This window comes from Rhinoderma darwinii, chromosome 9, assembly GCF_050947455.1.
Source record: "Rhinoderma darwinii isolate aRhiDar2 chromosome 9, aRhiDar2.hap1, whole genome shotgun sequence".
NCBI lineage: Eukaryota > Metazoa > Chordata > Amphibia > Anura > Rhinodermatidae > Rhinoderma > Rhinoderma darwinii.
In genome coordinates this window covers 69,420,439-69,434,184 of record NC_134695.1, presented here as the reverse complement: position 1 = coordinate 69,434,184, position 13,746 = coordinate 69,420,439, and the positions used below count along the sequence as shown (strand labels likewise).

Below are 13,746 nucleotides of genomic sequence, written 5' to 3'. Positions count from 1 at the left end.
GAGGTGGACTTGGCCGTGTTTTGGCACGGATTCCGGTGCGGTTTCTGCGTCAAAATCAGCGCTGAAAAAAACCGGAGTAAACTGGCCCTTTAAAGGTATATGTTGGGAGCTTTTAGCCGGCGCATACGTGGAGCTGAGGACGATACGTGATGTGAACGTTGCATTATTGGTGTTTTCCACCCCATTACGAGCTTCCGCCTGAAAACTTTCGACGTAAATCCGATCATTACTTTGTAAGTCAGGTGAAAGTTATTGACCACAGGAGGAGCAGCTACTTCCCGGTAGGACGCACAGCGCTGCCGGTCTTCCCCTCCGATTCCGTAGGTGGATGAACCGTGCCAGGGCTGTTTTCTGGACGGTCTTGCTTAGCAAATCTGCTGTAGCCGGTAACGTCCAATATCCTCTTCGCTGCCTCTTCCAGGATCCCAGATGCTTCTCTATGGTGGGTCCTGAGTCATCACAAGACTGGATCATGTATTCTCCGGTGCCTCTTAAAAGGACAGCGCATAATTGTTCATAACCTATAAAAAGATCATTAGGATTTTATTATAAAACAATACTTTACATAACCGTTTAGGGAATTGCATAAACTGCAATGCCCTAAAATATTGTTATTACAGAAGACTGATATATTCCAGCCACAGATGCAGCAGATTACAGTTTCTAATGTTCTCATTCTGGGGGGGAGCGTGAAGGTATGTTCATCCTGAACTTCCTGGTTCATGAACTGAATGCCAGAACCACAGTAAAGACTGACACACAGTGAGTTGAAGGAGAAAGCAGAAGAAATGTAATTCCGAATAACCAAGCGTATTTGCATGCTGTCCAGGCTTTGTGGAAAAACAGGACTACAACCCCTAAGGCTGCCATAAGTGACCGTCACCCAGCTGGAGAAGATTTCCCTGGGACTTGGGTAATTGGAAATCTCTTCCGCCGGTTGGACGTGCTTCAAACTTTCTAAATCGGGCAATAGTCTGAAAATTTCTCATGCAGGTAAAATGAAAATATTTAATTGCACTGATTTTTGTTGAAATTTGGAAGGATTTTTAGTGGAAAGCTCCTTTCTTTTTTTTATAGCGTCACTTTTTTAATTTGCAAAACTTCTTACAAAAATTTGGATCGGTGGAGAGCCGGGTGCTGAGACCCTCTCCGATCATTGAAACGAAGGGGCAGAAGCACGAAGATGAGCGCTGAGCTCTTTAGGCTGTTATTGGCTTTGTCTAGCTGATCCTCTAACAGATGGGGTGTGGGGCGCGTTGGCCATGCGTGTGTGGGGCGCGTTGGCCGTGCGTGTGTGGGGCGCGTTGGCCGTGGGTGTGTGGGGCGCGTTGGCCGTGGGTGTGTGGGGCGCGTTGGCCGTGGGTGTGTGGGGCGCGTTGGCCGTGGGGGTGTGGGGCGCGTTGGCCGTGGGGGTGTGGGGCGCGTTGGCCGTGGGGGTGTGGGGCGCGTGGGCCGTGGGTGTGGGGCGCGTTGGCCATGGGGGTGTGGGCCATGGGGGTGTGGGGCGCGTGGGCCATGGGGGTGTGGCCCATGAGTATGAGCCAGCGATTGGTGGGGTTCTAGGCATTTTTCCCTTTCCAGGACGGCCTTCACATCAATGAATACGTTTTCTACCGTTCCTCCGAGTGGTTCTTTTATCTTTGCGTCCCCGGCCTGTCATTTTTAGGGGAGCGATTTTGGAAATCTTGTTTACAAACCTTTGACCTATTACTTCTCCCAAAGATCATCCCTTAGCGGTAAGTGCCGCTTTAAGAATCGAGCGTTTAAACAAAGCTTCTGATCCCTATTTCTGCATGAATGGGACCACACGATGCTTCTGCCTGCTTTTCCCTGAATGAAGAGGGGCATGATGGGACAGCAGGAAGCGATTGCCCTGATTTTTTTTATTTTTTATGAATGATTGAAAAAAACAAAACAAAGAAAAAAAACCTTTTTGCCTGGGATTATCTCTCGCTGCTCAGGATTTCAGGAGCTTCGCGGAGTTTGTAGGAGGAGACCCAGTAAACCCAGTAAATCCTGTAAATCATCGCTGCAATTCCTGATCCACATTTAGATCGCGCTCATTGAAATTGCTTTACTGCGCGCACAAGACGTGCTAATATCTGATCGATGGAAAGCAACTTCCCAATATACTCCTGAGTATCTTCCAATGATTGTTGCCGAGGGGCTGATTCCCTTCTTCCAAACTCTTCACCTTCCAGCAGAGTACAGGTGCTGTTTACAGCAGCCTGTATAGTGCAGTAGACACAGGATGACCTAAAACAGCCAATATTGTATTTTGGGAAATCCTCTGGAAACTTGAATTCTCAGAGGATATTCGGAGTGAGGGTCAGAGCCCCCCAGAGGTCATCTGCATTGAATATAGGATATCACTGTAAGGAACATAACACGGTCCTCCTGTGATCTTGATCAGATTCGTAAACTTTTCGCTTTATTGCAGAGTGACCATACGACACATTGGCAAAGATGAACGTCCTTGGAATTAATTGCAGATCTGTCTTTTCCCTTGGCTTTTAATAATTATTATATATATATTTTTTGTAGTCGGCAGCCTGTACGCTGTGCGCGTCTGCTGTACCTCAGCAGTACTATGAGGAATGGCTGTGAAAGTCTTTTATCCGCCTGAGTGCCCAGAGACGTCGCTACCGCGTCACAAAGCCGGGCCCCCCGGGGACTCTGCAGAAGATACATAATGCAGTTTTTGGTTTGCTTCACCGGGGAGAATCGTGGCCCGTGCTCTGCTGGAAGACTGACGCCCATTTACTTGCCCTAATTCCATGTAGCCTCCTGAGATCTCATTGAGGTCACCGCAGAGCCATGGCGTGGTTGTGACGTGCTGCACGAAGCTGACATTTAGTTCCTGTGCCCGCAGAACATCGGCCGTCCTCACGCCAGGATCTGTCCATCAAGCGTCTCTTATTCTCCATGTTGAATTTTGCAAAAATCCACCTAGATGGAAATGCAGATCTTTATAATAAAAAGTCATCTTGTAACCCGGGACTAAGCAGTGGGTGAGTCTGTGAATATCTGACGATTGTCGTGGGCTGAATATATATATATATAATCTATCTCCGCGCTTCAGATTTTAGGCAACTGCAATATTAGCGTTTTCTATTTCTAAATTCCCAGCAGCTGCTCTGGGTCCGAGGATGTAGTCTGTAGGCTGCTTGTAGTCTGCTGGCGGCTTGTAGTCGGTAGTCTGCTGGCGGCTTGTAGTCTGCTGGCGGCTTGTAGTCTGCTGGCGGCTTGTAGTCTGCTGGCGGCTTGTAGTCTGCTGGCGGCTTGTAGTCTGCTGGCGGCTTGTAGTCTGCTGGCGGCTTGTAGTCTGCTGGCGGCTTGTAGTCTGCTGGCGGCTTGTAGTCTGCTGGCGGCTTGTAGTCGGTAGTCTGCTGGCGGCTTGTAGTCGGTAGTCTGCTGGCGGCTTGTAGTCTGTAGTCTGCTGGCGGCTTGTAGTCTGGCGGCTTGTAGTCTGCTGGCGGCTTGTAGTCTGCTGGAGGCTTGTAGTCGGTAGTCTGCTGGCGGCTTGTAGTCTGCTGGCGGCTTGTAGTCGGCTGGCGGCTTGTAGTCGGCTGGCTGCTGGCGGCTTGTAGTCTGCTGGTGGCTTGTAGTCGGTAGTCTGCTGGCGGCTTGTAGTCTGCTGGCGGCTGGCTGCTTGTAGTCTGCTGGCGGCTTGTAGTCTGCTGGCGGCTTGTAGTCTGCTGGCGGCTTGTAGTCTGCTGGCGGCTTGTAGTCTGCTGGCGGCTTGTAGTCTGCTGGCGGCTTGTAGTCTGCTGGCGGCTTGTAGTCTGCTGGCGGCTTGTAGTCTGCTGGCGGCTGGCTGCTTGTAGTCGGTAGTCTGCTGGCGGCTTGTAGTCTGCTGGTGGCTTGTAGTCGGTAGTCTGCTGGCGGCTTGTAGTCTGTAGTCTGCTGGCGGCTTGTAGTCTGCTGGCGGCTGGCTGCTTGTAGTCTGCTGGCTGCTTGTAGTCTGTAGGCTGCTTGTAGTCTGCTGGCTGCTTGTAGTCGGTAGTCTGCTGGCGGCTTGTAGTCTGCTGATGGGATTCCCATTGGCTGCCCGACTTCGCTGTCTGATCAAGGGGGATCCTTGTAATTCTAATGATATGAGGCCGTTGTGGCCATGAAGTTCTCCTATATTCCAGAAGAATTCTAGGTTGACTTCCTCACGTATGCAAATGGACAGGTCACTGCATCCCAGAGGTTCAAGACAGTTATCTCCTTAAATACTCTGTGCTGCTGGGGGTCCTTACTTCCACTTTCAGTCTGGGATCTCCTACTTGTTTCCATTCCCCTCCTCATCATGCAACTGTCCCTGTCACGTGCAGCTCTGTCCTCCCTAAAATTATCACACAAGAAGACCGTTCACCCCCCAGGATTGGCCCATAGCTCTCCTGAAATACTCTGTGCTGCTGGGAACCCTGCTCCTTCCGTTTTCAGTCTGGGATCTCCTACTTGTTTCCATTCCCCTCCTCATCATGCAACGGTCCCTGTCACGTGCAGCTCTGTTCTAACCTCATCACACGAGTAAAGAGGTCAGCAATCGCCTCTCCCCGGATTGGCACATTACTCTCCTGAAATACTATGTGCTGCTGTGGGTCCCTACTCCTTTTCTCTTGCTATTTTCCTCCTCACATCATGACACTGCCCCTGTCCTCGCAGAGGAGTTCCTGATCGCCGGCTGATATGATCCAGACACTTAAGGTTGGACTCTTGGTATAGAGACAATGACTCACACACCAGTCCATAGAAACTCCTCCTATGAGTGGTGCATCGCTGTGTGGTACAAGGTCAGGCCTGTGAATGTAAAGGATCTGATGACTACAGGTAATACCCTAGATTGTCCCTGCACGTGGGCCCCTATAGAAAAGCAAAGTGATCGCCCCAAAACAGGCGGCCTGCACAGGAACCTCTCCCCGCATCGCCATCGTACACCCCAAGGTCAGATTCACACGAACGACTGCAAACACGCCATTCTTCACGTCCGATTTGCACCCATGTGGGTCCTGCTTACACTGATCCCCATGGACTTGAGTCGATCGAGGGATCTGTGAAAACGGAAGAAAATAGGACATGTTCTTTCTTTCAACGGACCCTTCACACGCTCCGCTGAAACGACGGCCATGTGATTGGGCCGTGTGACAGCCGTTTTAACGGCCCTCACATGGACGTATTCTACAGTCGTCTGAATTGGGCCTAACCTTATAATATTGTATATGAGGATAGCCAGAAATGGATGACTGCCGCCATATCAAATATCAAACGTCCATAAACGATGCACCGAATAAACCATCACGTCAGGACTACGAAAGAAAAGTAAATCGCCGGCAAATTATGATGCAAAATACTGAAGTCAAACGAGATAAAGCCCATAACGTGACGATAGCAACTCGTGGCGAAGTATACAGAGCGCCAGCATCGCACCGGGTACAGTCCCAGCGCGTTCCCCTTTCCAAGTTCGTTGGGGGACGGTGACCAAATTGATACACAATACAGGACTGGATCCAACCAGCGGGTCCTAGAAAACACCTCTACGCGTGGCGCTGTGGTTGGCAATGGTGCGTTGTTTGATACATTTTTAGGTGGGTTTTTACATTTTGATGCGGAAATAGGTGCGTTTTATGCTGCAGATTTTGGTGTTTTTTATTTGGCTATGTGTGCGGAAAATACGCACTAAAACCGTGGCAATACGCAGGAAATTTGCAGGTGAAAACCACACCTAATCGTGCGTTTTTGTTACGGTTTTTATGTTTTGATGCGTTTTTTTGCTGCATTTTCATTCTGGTTTCGGAGCCATTTTTCCTCCGCACGAGGCAGATGCAATTCGCAAGCGGAAACGCAAAATAAATTGACACGCTGCAGGTTCTAAAATACGCACCGCAGGTCAATTTCTTTCCCAAAAAATACTGCAGCGTCTACGTAAGATTTCCTGGAATGTCATTGACTTTGCTGGTACTGAACTACGCTGCGGATTTGCCGCTTGAAAACCCGTGCGGCAAATCCGCACGTAATACGCAATGTGTGCATTCGGCCTAAGAGTCTATGCCGAGGAGGGGTAGAGGTGGCGTGCGTGCGTGCGCCGAATAATATATATTATAATATAAAAATAATATATATTCGGCAATGTTGCCCTGCCCACAGCAACTAATCCACTTTGGCTTGATGCTTTTGTATTCGTGCATGGTGGGCTTCGTGGTCGCAACAGTCTCCGTGCAAAACTGGGGGCCGGGTACAACGTCCCCCATGTAGTTTGCATGTCGTGGGGCTGTCGTATCACAGAGTCCGGGTCCAGCCCTGTAGACCCCTGGAAAACAGACCTGAATTATTTTCCTTCAATTGCTAATTTGTATATTAATATTGACCCATGGTAATGACCTCTTTGCTGGACCATGGTTAGGAGGGGGCTGGGCGGGGGCATTGATTAACCTTTTCCCCGCGTGGAGACCTGCAGGGGTTTAATCGTGTATACAGAGTTGTCTTTGCTTCGCTAACCCCCTGAAGACTCCCCGTAGAATGATTACATTGGCGTTATTCTTCAAAAGAGGAAAACCTGTGTGACGGGAGAGCGGCACGATCAGCGCGCGGTGAGTCACGGCGCAGCACAGACGCAGCCTGTCCTCAGATGGCCTTCATCCTCACACATCTATAGAGAAATATTCTTCTTCTTTTTTCAGTCTGTTTTTTTTTTCTTTTTTTTTTTTTTTCTTCATTCAACCATCTGTTTTCTAAGAAGTCCGAGCGGACTCGTGTGTCATTCATGTATCGTACCCAGATATAACGCAGGAATGATCCCGCAGGACACGCGGTCCTCATAGAGATCGTGCACTTATGTGTCCGCTCCACAGATGTCATTCACTGTCACTTAAAGGGATTCTCCACCTACATCTATTTTCAGAAAGATCTGATAGGGCAAGGGATGACAGCTGTCGGCAGTGACAATCCAGCTTTGAGCTGACTGGTTACTGGGGATACGCTGCCTAGCAACAGCTTTTCATATGGCATTGTCATTGAACATGTCCCTAGCAACCAGTCTGTCTCCGATTACTGCGGTCAAGGCCAAGTTGACACTAAGTTGAGGGCAGAGCAGGGACACGGAGATTTGGCGTTTTTAGGTTTTTCTCTACGTCTAAGGCCGTAATCACACGTTCCAGATCTAGGTGCAAATTACGCACCTAAATCCTGACCAAATCCGCTGGCTTTTTTGCCGGCAATGACTGTGAATGGGGTATTATATTTCTGGAATATCCGTATGCAAGTCTGTTATGTGTGAATTTACCTTTAAAAGGGGTTGTGTTAGATCGCTGGGACCCCCACTGATGGCGAGAAATATTACCCTCAGTCCTATAGAAACTGAGTGGAGCGGCCGGCACATGCCCAACAACCGCTCCATTCAAGCTACTCCTCACTGTGGTTCAGGACCCCCCCGTACTTACGTTCGGCGGGGATCCCAGCAACAAGACTATGGCCTACTCTACGGATAGTTGATAATTGTTGGTTCTGGTACAACCCCTTTAAAGTGGCCGTACACCTTCAATAACTGTTGGCCGAAAGATCGTTCAGCCGACCGTTTTCTTCACACACACGTTCCGCCAAGTTTAAAAAAAAATTATTTCGATGTGGACGCCTCTTCTCTGCCGTGGGAACCAAGGAAATCCAACATGCCTGATACTTACCCCCATCTTTGACATTTCCCGTGGTAGACATTAAATGGTCGGGTTCGGCAGGCTTAGGGCCTGTTCACATCACCGTTCGCTTTCCGTTCCGGGGTTCTGTCGGAGGTTTCCGTCGGGTGAACCCCGCAACGGAAAGTGAAAGCACCGCTTCCGTTTCAGTCACCATTGATCTCAATGGTGACGGAAACGTCGCTAATGCTTTCCGTTCGTCACCATCCCGGCAGGTTTCCGGTTTTCCGACAGAATTAATAGCGGAGTCGACTCTACTATTGGTTCCGTCGGGAAACCTGCCGGGATGGTGACGAACGGAAAGCATTAACGATGTTTCCGTCACCATTGAGATCAATGGTGACTGAAACGGAAGCGGTGCTTTCACTTTCCGTTGCGGGGTTCACCCGATGGAAACCTCCGACGGAACCCCGGAATGGAAATGAACGGTGATGTGAACAGGCCCTTAGTCTTGTGTTCAGGCACCTTTTACTGTCCCGTTATTTGCAGAACCTGTTTTTAGGTGGAAAATCCCACTACACCCTCTGTATCTTCACGCTAAGAGGGCGACATTTTACAGGCGTACGGTCATAGTGGACTGGTTCTCACCATAGAAAACAATGGAAACCGGTTTTCTTGACCGCGGTGTGGAGGACTCCAGCCGTGGTACAGCATCTCGTGGCTCCACATCCCGGACCTGCTTTATAGGGAAAGAGTCAGAATTCATGAATACACACGGGTGAATAAGATACCGAACAAGTCTGGTCGTAGCCCGGCCGCATCTCCCCTTCCCTGCCGTCAGTTCTGCCTCGTGCTGAAAAGCTGCTTGATCTTAAACTAGTTGCTAGGGACACGTTGCCTGTCAGCCCTATATGGAAGCCTGTAGTTAAGAAGTATTTCCATAGCAACCACAATATTCGGGTGATCCGGGCACGCGTGTTTATTCCAAAACGATTATTTCTGCATTCAGAGAGTGAGACCTCCATCTGTTGGCCGCTAACTAAGGGTTGTCTGCTCCAGTTCATGGGGAGGTAATAGAGAGGGGACCCCCTGCTATTATCTACACATTAGAGGACTGCAGGGATTTCATGGACGCCTTCTCATGTGAAAAAAAACCCTTTACATTACAGTTCACCTGCATATATTAGCCAGACCCCCCTCTGTTACGGTCTGGAGGGGACCCCCAATGTGAGCGGGGGTGGGGGGGCTGTACATTCAGGACTTGTGAACGGTCCATATGTGTGATCGCTGCTTCGCTCTGTTTAGTTCAGGGGCTGCTGACGCCTGATCTCTACAAGTCGCATTAATGCACTATTTTATTTTATTTTTTTTCCCAGGAGAGAAATTTAAAGTGGAGACCAAGGTCATCGCAGCAGATTTTGGGAATCCTGCAAAGATCTATGACCACATTGCAGCAGGACTGGAGGGCCTGGAGATTGGGGTCCTGGGTAAGTGACCGCAGTGAAGTTTAAGAATGGGTGAATAAGTGTTTCATTACTTTTGGATGACCCCCATCTAATGCAGCACGCTTTCATGAGGTGAACAGTCCGCTATTAGTAGGGGGTCTTGCTGCTGGAACCACAAGTCCTCTGCCTCCACGTCCACAATTATAGTCTCATACAGCCCCGCTCTTTGCACCTGATCTCCGCTCTGACTAGTGGGTGACGTTCCTGAGCGGGGAACCCCTTTTATGACCACCATATACCCTAAAAGGACATGACAGGGGTTGTCATGAACGGACATCCCTGTTTTTAGTAGGGTGAAATCCTCCTTGTGATTTATAGCTGGTACCGGCTGTAGATATATCACCTGGTCATAGTCCATGTGTGCCACTCGGGCAGAGAAACCTGACCAATTGGCATCGAGGGTTCGTACAACCCGGTTAATAAAAGATGTATAATGGATCCTATGCTAAAGGAGTAACACGGGCTGTATCCTCGATCTGCTCAAGACCGGAAAGCATCTGTTATAAGACACTGACCGGCCGTTATTTTCGGCCGCCATAGTGCATGGGATTTCCAGGATTAGCGAAGTGTAAGAACGTTTACAGAAAACTTTTTATGGACTCTACACCTGCGGCACAACGGTATCTTATATATTAATTACATACAAAGTCATTATGATCTGGGTCATGTGACTGGTTACAACAGCGGGGGGGGGGTTAAAGTAATTTGCACCAGGACACGCTAAATCCAATCCGAAGATGAAACTTCCGTTTTGAGCATCCAGAGCAGAATTCCTAGACTGCTTGGGGTGTAGCTGCATCACAGGGGGGGCTGCATGGAAGTTAATGAAATGAAAAAAAAATAATAAAATGCTTCATAAAAGCACATTCACCAGTTGTCCTGGAGCCGGATCCTTCTGTAGGTTTTGCATTTGTGCACTTCTCATTCACACCGCTTTGGGGGAATCATCCAGTGAGTTTAGATCTGGCACCAACTATTTCCATTCTGCGGAAAACAGGCTTTTGGCTACTTGGCGTTTGCTGCCATCTAGTGCCCGCAGTCTGTATGTGCACTTACAATAGGGATTTACCTCCTGAAATAAAATACACCCCTCAGCCGTAACATTAAAACCAGTGACGGGTGAAGTTAATAACATTGATGATCTGGTTACAATGGTGCCTGACAAGGGGGGGAAGGGTATATTAGGCAGCAACTGAACGGTCCGTTCTTGAAGTTGTTGTTGTTGTGTAGGAAAAATGGGCACTTGTAAGGATCTGAGCGACTGACAAGGGCCAAATTGTGATGTCTAGACGACTGGGTCAGAACATCTCCAGACCGGCCGGTCTTGTGGGGTTTCCAGTATACAGCGGTTAGTACCTACCAAAAGTGCTCCAAGGAATGACGACCAGTGACCGGGTCATGGGCGCTCCAGGCTCATTGATGTACATGAAGGCTAGCCAGTCTGAGCCACCCCACAGAAGGGCAGTAATTACGGATAGCCGGAAATCACTATGATAGAAAGGTGTCAGGACACTGAGCATCGCAGTTTGCTCTATATGGGGCTGTGTAGCTGCAGATCGGACAGAGTGCCCATGCTGACCCCTGTCCACAACCGAAAGTGCCTGTTGTGCCTGCAGTCCCTGATTGTTCCAGTGCGAAGTCTATAGTCAAGTTCACCATCTGTACCTGGTGCTCGTGCCGGCCCCTGGTCCCGGTCGAATACACGTCAGCCGCACCTAGTGTCTGCCAAATCTCCTATCCAGGTACTCTCGACTTAGAGACTATGATTGGCTGTTGTTTGGCCAGCTGCTACTTCGCTACAGCAGAGCGGCCTAGTGGGTCCACATACCTCTCAGCCGTGACCTGGGCACCTGAGCGTCAGAACTGGAGCAATGAAAGAAGGCGCCTGGTCTGATGTATCTTGCGTTCCATCATGGGGACTGTCGTGCGTGTCTCTTACCTGGGGAAGAAATGGCACCAGGATGCATTATGGGAAGAAGAGAAGCCGGCGGGGTCAGTGTGATGCTCTGGCCAATGTTCTGCTGGAAAACCTTGTGTCCTGACATACATGTGGATGCGACACGTACCACCGACCGAAACCTTGCATACAAGTACCCCCTTCATGGCAGCGGTATTCACTAATGGCAGTGCCCTCTTTCTGCAGGATATTTCCCCCGCCAAACTACAAACATTGTTCAGAAATGATCTGAGGAACGTGACAAAAAGTTGAAGGTGACGACTGGTCTCCAAATTCCCCAGATATCGATCATCTGTGGGATGTGCCGGAAAATAAATCTAAACCATGGAGGCCGCACCTCACAACTTACAGGACTGAAAGGATCCGCTGCCGACATCTTGTGCCCGATACCGCAGAAACCTTCAGACGTCATGTGGTGTCTGCGCCTCGACCGGTCAGATCTGTGCGGGGGCGACTGCAAAATATTAGACAGGTGGTTTTAATGTTATGGCTGCTCGGTGTTCAGGGTTTATTTCTCCTCTACAGAAATGATTTCAACACAATTTACAGGAAGCCGTCGTGTAGCGTCAATAATGCAACATCTCCCTAATAATCCACGTCTTAATGGGGCTTCCTGGGATGAACAGTCCGGTATTGGGCTGTACTTCGCTCCAGCAGGAGGAGACGTCGTGTATTGTTTGCATCGGGCATCTCCGAGGTCTCCTGGTGCCAGGGGCTGTGCCGGAGTCTTGGTTTTAGCTAATGGTAAGCCCCCAATCAGAGATTTCGCTAAATGTAAACAATTGAATACCATTCCCCATATTAAATTGAGGATTCTTACGTCTGGGGCAATGGCGGAGTTGACCTGGTGATCGGCCGTAGACTGTCGGAGATCTTGTCGTCTTCTGTGACCGGAGTGATGTCCAGTGAGTGCTTCTTATTGTGTCCGGGAGGATGACCCTCATCATTGAGAATAGACTCGACAAGTGATGCTGATGTGTCCACCAGGTGCAGGTTGGCATGATCATACCCTGGCGGGTGCAGTTGAAAATGAATGGTCAGCAATGCATAGCTGGCAGATAGTGAAGTGTAGGGAAACTTTCTCTAAGTCCTGGCAGCGTCCCGTTATTTGTCTTGCCCTGCAAACCGTGGGACACTGGGGTGCGTCTGGTCAGTATATATGACGTGGGCTGATGGGGGTCTTCATTTCTATCGCCTCTGGGTGTCATGGCGCCTGCAGTTCTGCGAGCAGCGTATCGTTGGCCATTGCAAGGTGAACAAATGAGACCATAGTAAAGGCTGGTACATATTGCACCGCTGCTGGTTACCCCCGTGGGATCATTGCGGTGCTCGGGTTATGGGTCAGTCCATGTCGCCTCCCGCAGAGGTCCCGTTTCTTTGTGCGGTGCTCGTTATTATCTCAGCCCAGACTTTGTCAGTATTACAAAACAACATTCTGCGTAATATACAGCGTATATTATATCTCATCTATATGTGTTTTCTGGTCCTGGGACAAGCGCTTTGTGGACTCTGCACGAAACCGCCGGAATCTCTGGGTCCGCCGCCCCGTGGATTTCTATGTGCACAGACCGCAACCCTGTACTGGACGCAATGATACCGGGCGGTCCGTGTAGTTGTGATCTCCACCTGTTGGGAATAACCCTATAAATCTGATCTGTTTCCATTATAGACATTTATGGCATTTCCACAGGACAGATTACATTTCATCAGTTGCGGCGGCCTTTCCTGTGTGTGTGACAACAGGACGGGCAGCCATATTGGTTGTCAGCTTTGAATTAGATTCTCAGTAAATTGTCGCATCGCTATTGATTGAACACGATGTAAAGGGTTTTACCATCGGTCCCTGAGATGTAATAGTCCCTGTTCTCCCCCCCCCCCCCCCTCCTCTCTCTGTAGCACAATCCTAGTGTTTTAATAAAGTTTCCTGCGGGACATCACGTGAAGGTGTATAGCAAAACCTGGAGATCCCGTTTAGAGGAGGAGTTCTATCCGGATAACACGTTCTTAGACTAAAGCCGAGCGGACACTGAGATGATCACCGCGGGTCCGGTTATCACCAGGGGAAGCTGCGGACTCATTTGTAGGGGAAACCGACTGTATATTATATGGTCACCCCTTCATGTCGAGTCTTTTGCAGTGGCTCTCCTGATTGGCTCTCATATTGGGTCCTAAGAAGCGGTGGGGTCCACTGTACAAAGTCCATTTTCTCTAATCGGGCACATGCACACGAGATGTCATTGTGGGACAACGTCTTTTAAAGGGGTATTCGCATCTTAGAAATTGTATATTCACAGGATATGCCATAAATGTCTAAAATATGTGGGACCCGAACCTAAGGAAAAAAGGAGGTCCGGTCACTTCTAGGGCGTTATGGAAGCAGCGGAGCACGCTTTCTCGGCGGTTTCCGTAACTCCTACAAGACAGAATAGAGAGAGCCACATGTGCAGCCACCTCTCCGTCGTTCATTCTCTGCGGCCGCCTCACCAGACAGGACGGGTGTCGGGTGACCCTCATTCTCGAGCGAGAACACCCGCATCGATCAGACATTTATAGCCTATCACGCGGGTATGCCATAAATGTCTTAAATGGGAATACCCCTTTAAGGAGTAGCAGCGGGCGGTGGTCGGCTCGTGTGTATATCGGGACTTATAACAAACCTCGAAGTAAATGA

The 13,746-nt window shown here is 49.4% G+C and overlaps 1 protein-coding gene across 1 annotated transcript in view; it reads left to right on the top strand.

The window, feature by feature from the left end:
- The window catches only part of HSD17B12 (hydroxysteroid 17-beta dehydrogenase 12), a 56,414-nt gene that overhangs the window by 26,989 nt on the left and 15,679 nt on the right, over nt 1–13,746 (top strand). The window contains exon 4 of the mRNA XM_075838059.1: nt 8,990–9,100. Coding sequence (XP_075694174.1) covers nt 8,990–9,100 — 111 coding nt within the window. The remainder of the gene's footprint in view (nt 1–8,989; nt 9,101–13,746) is intronic.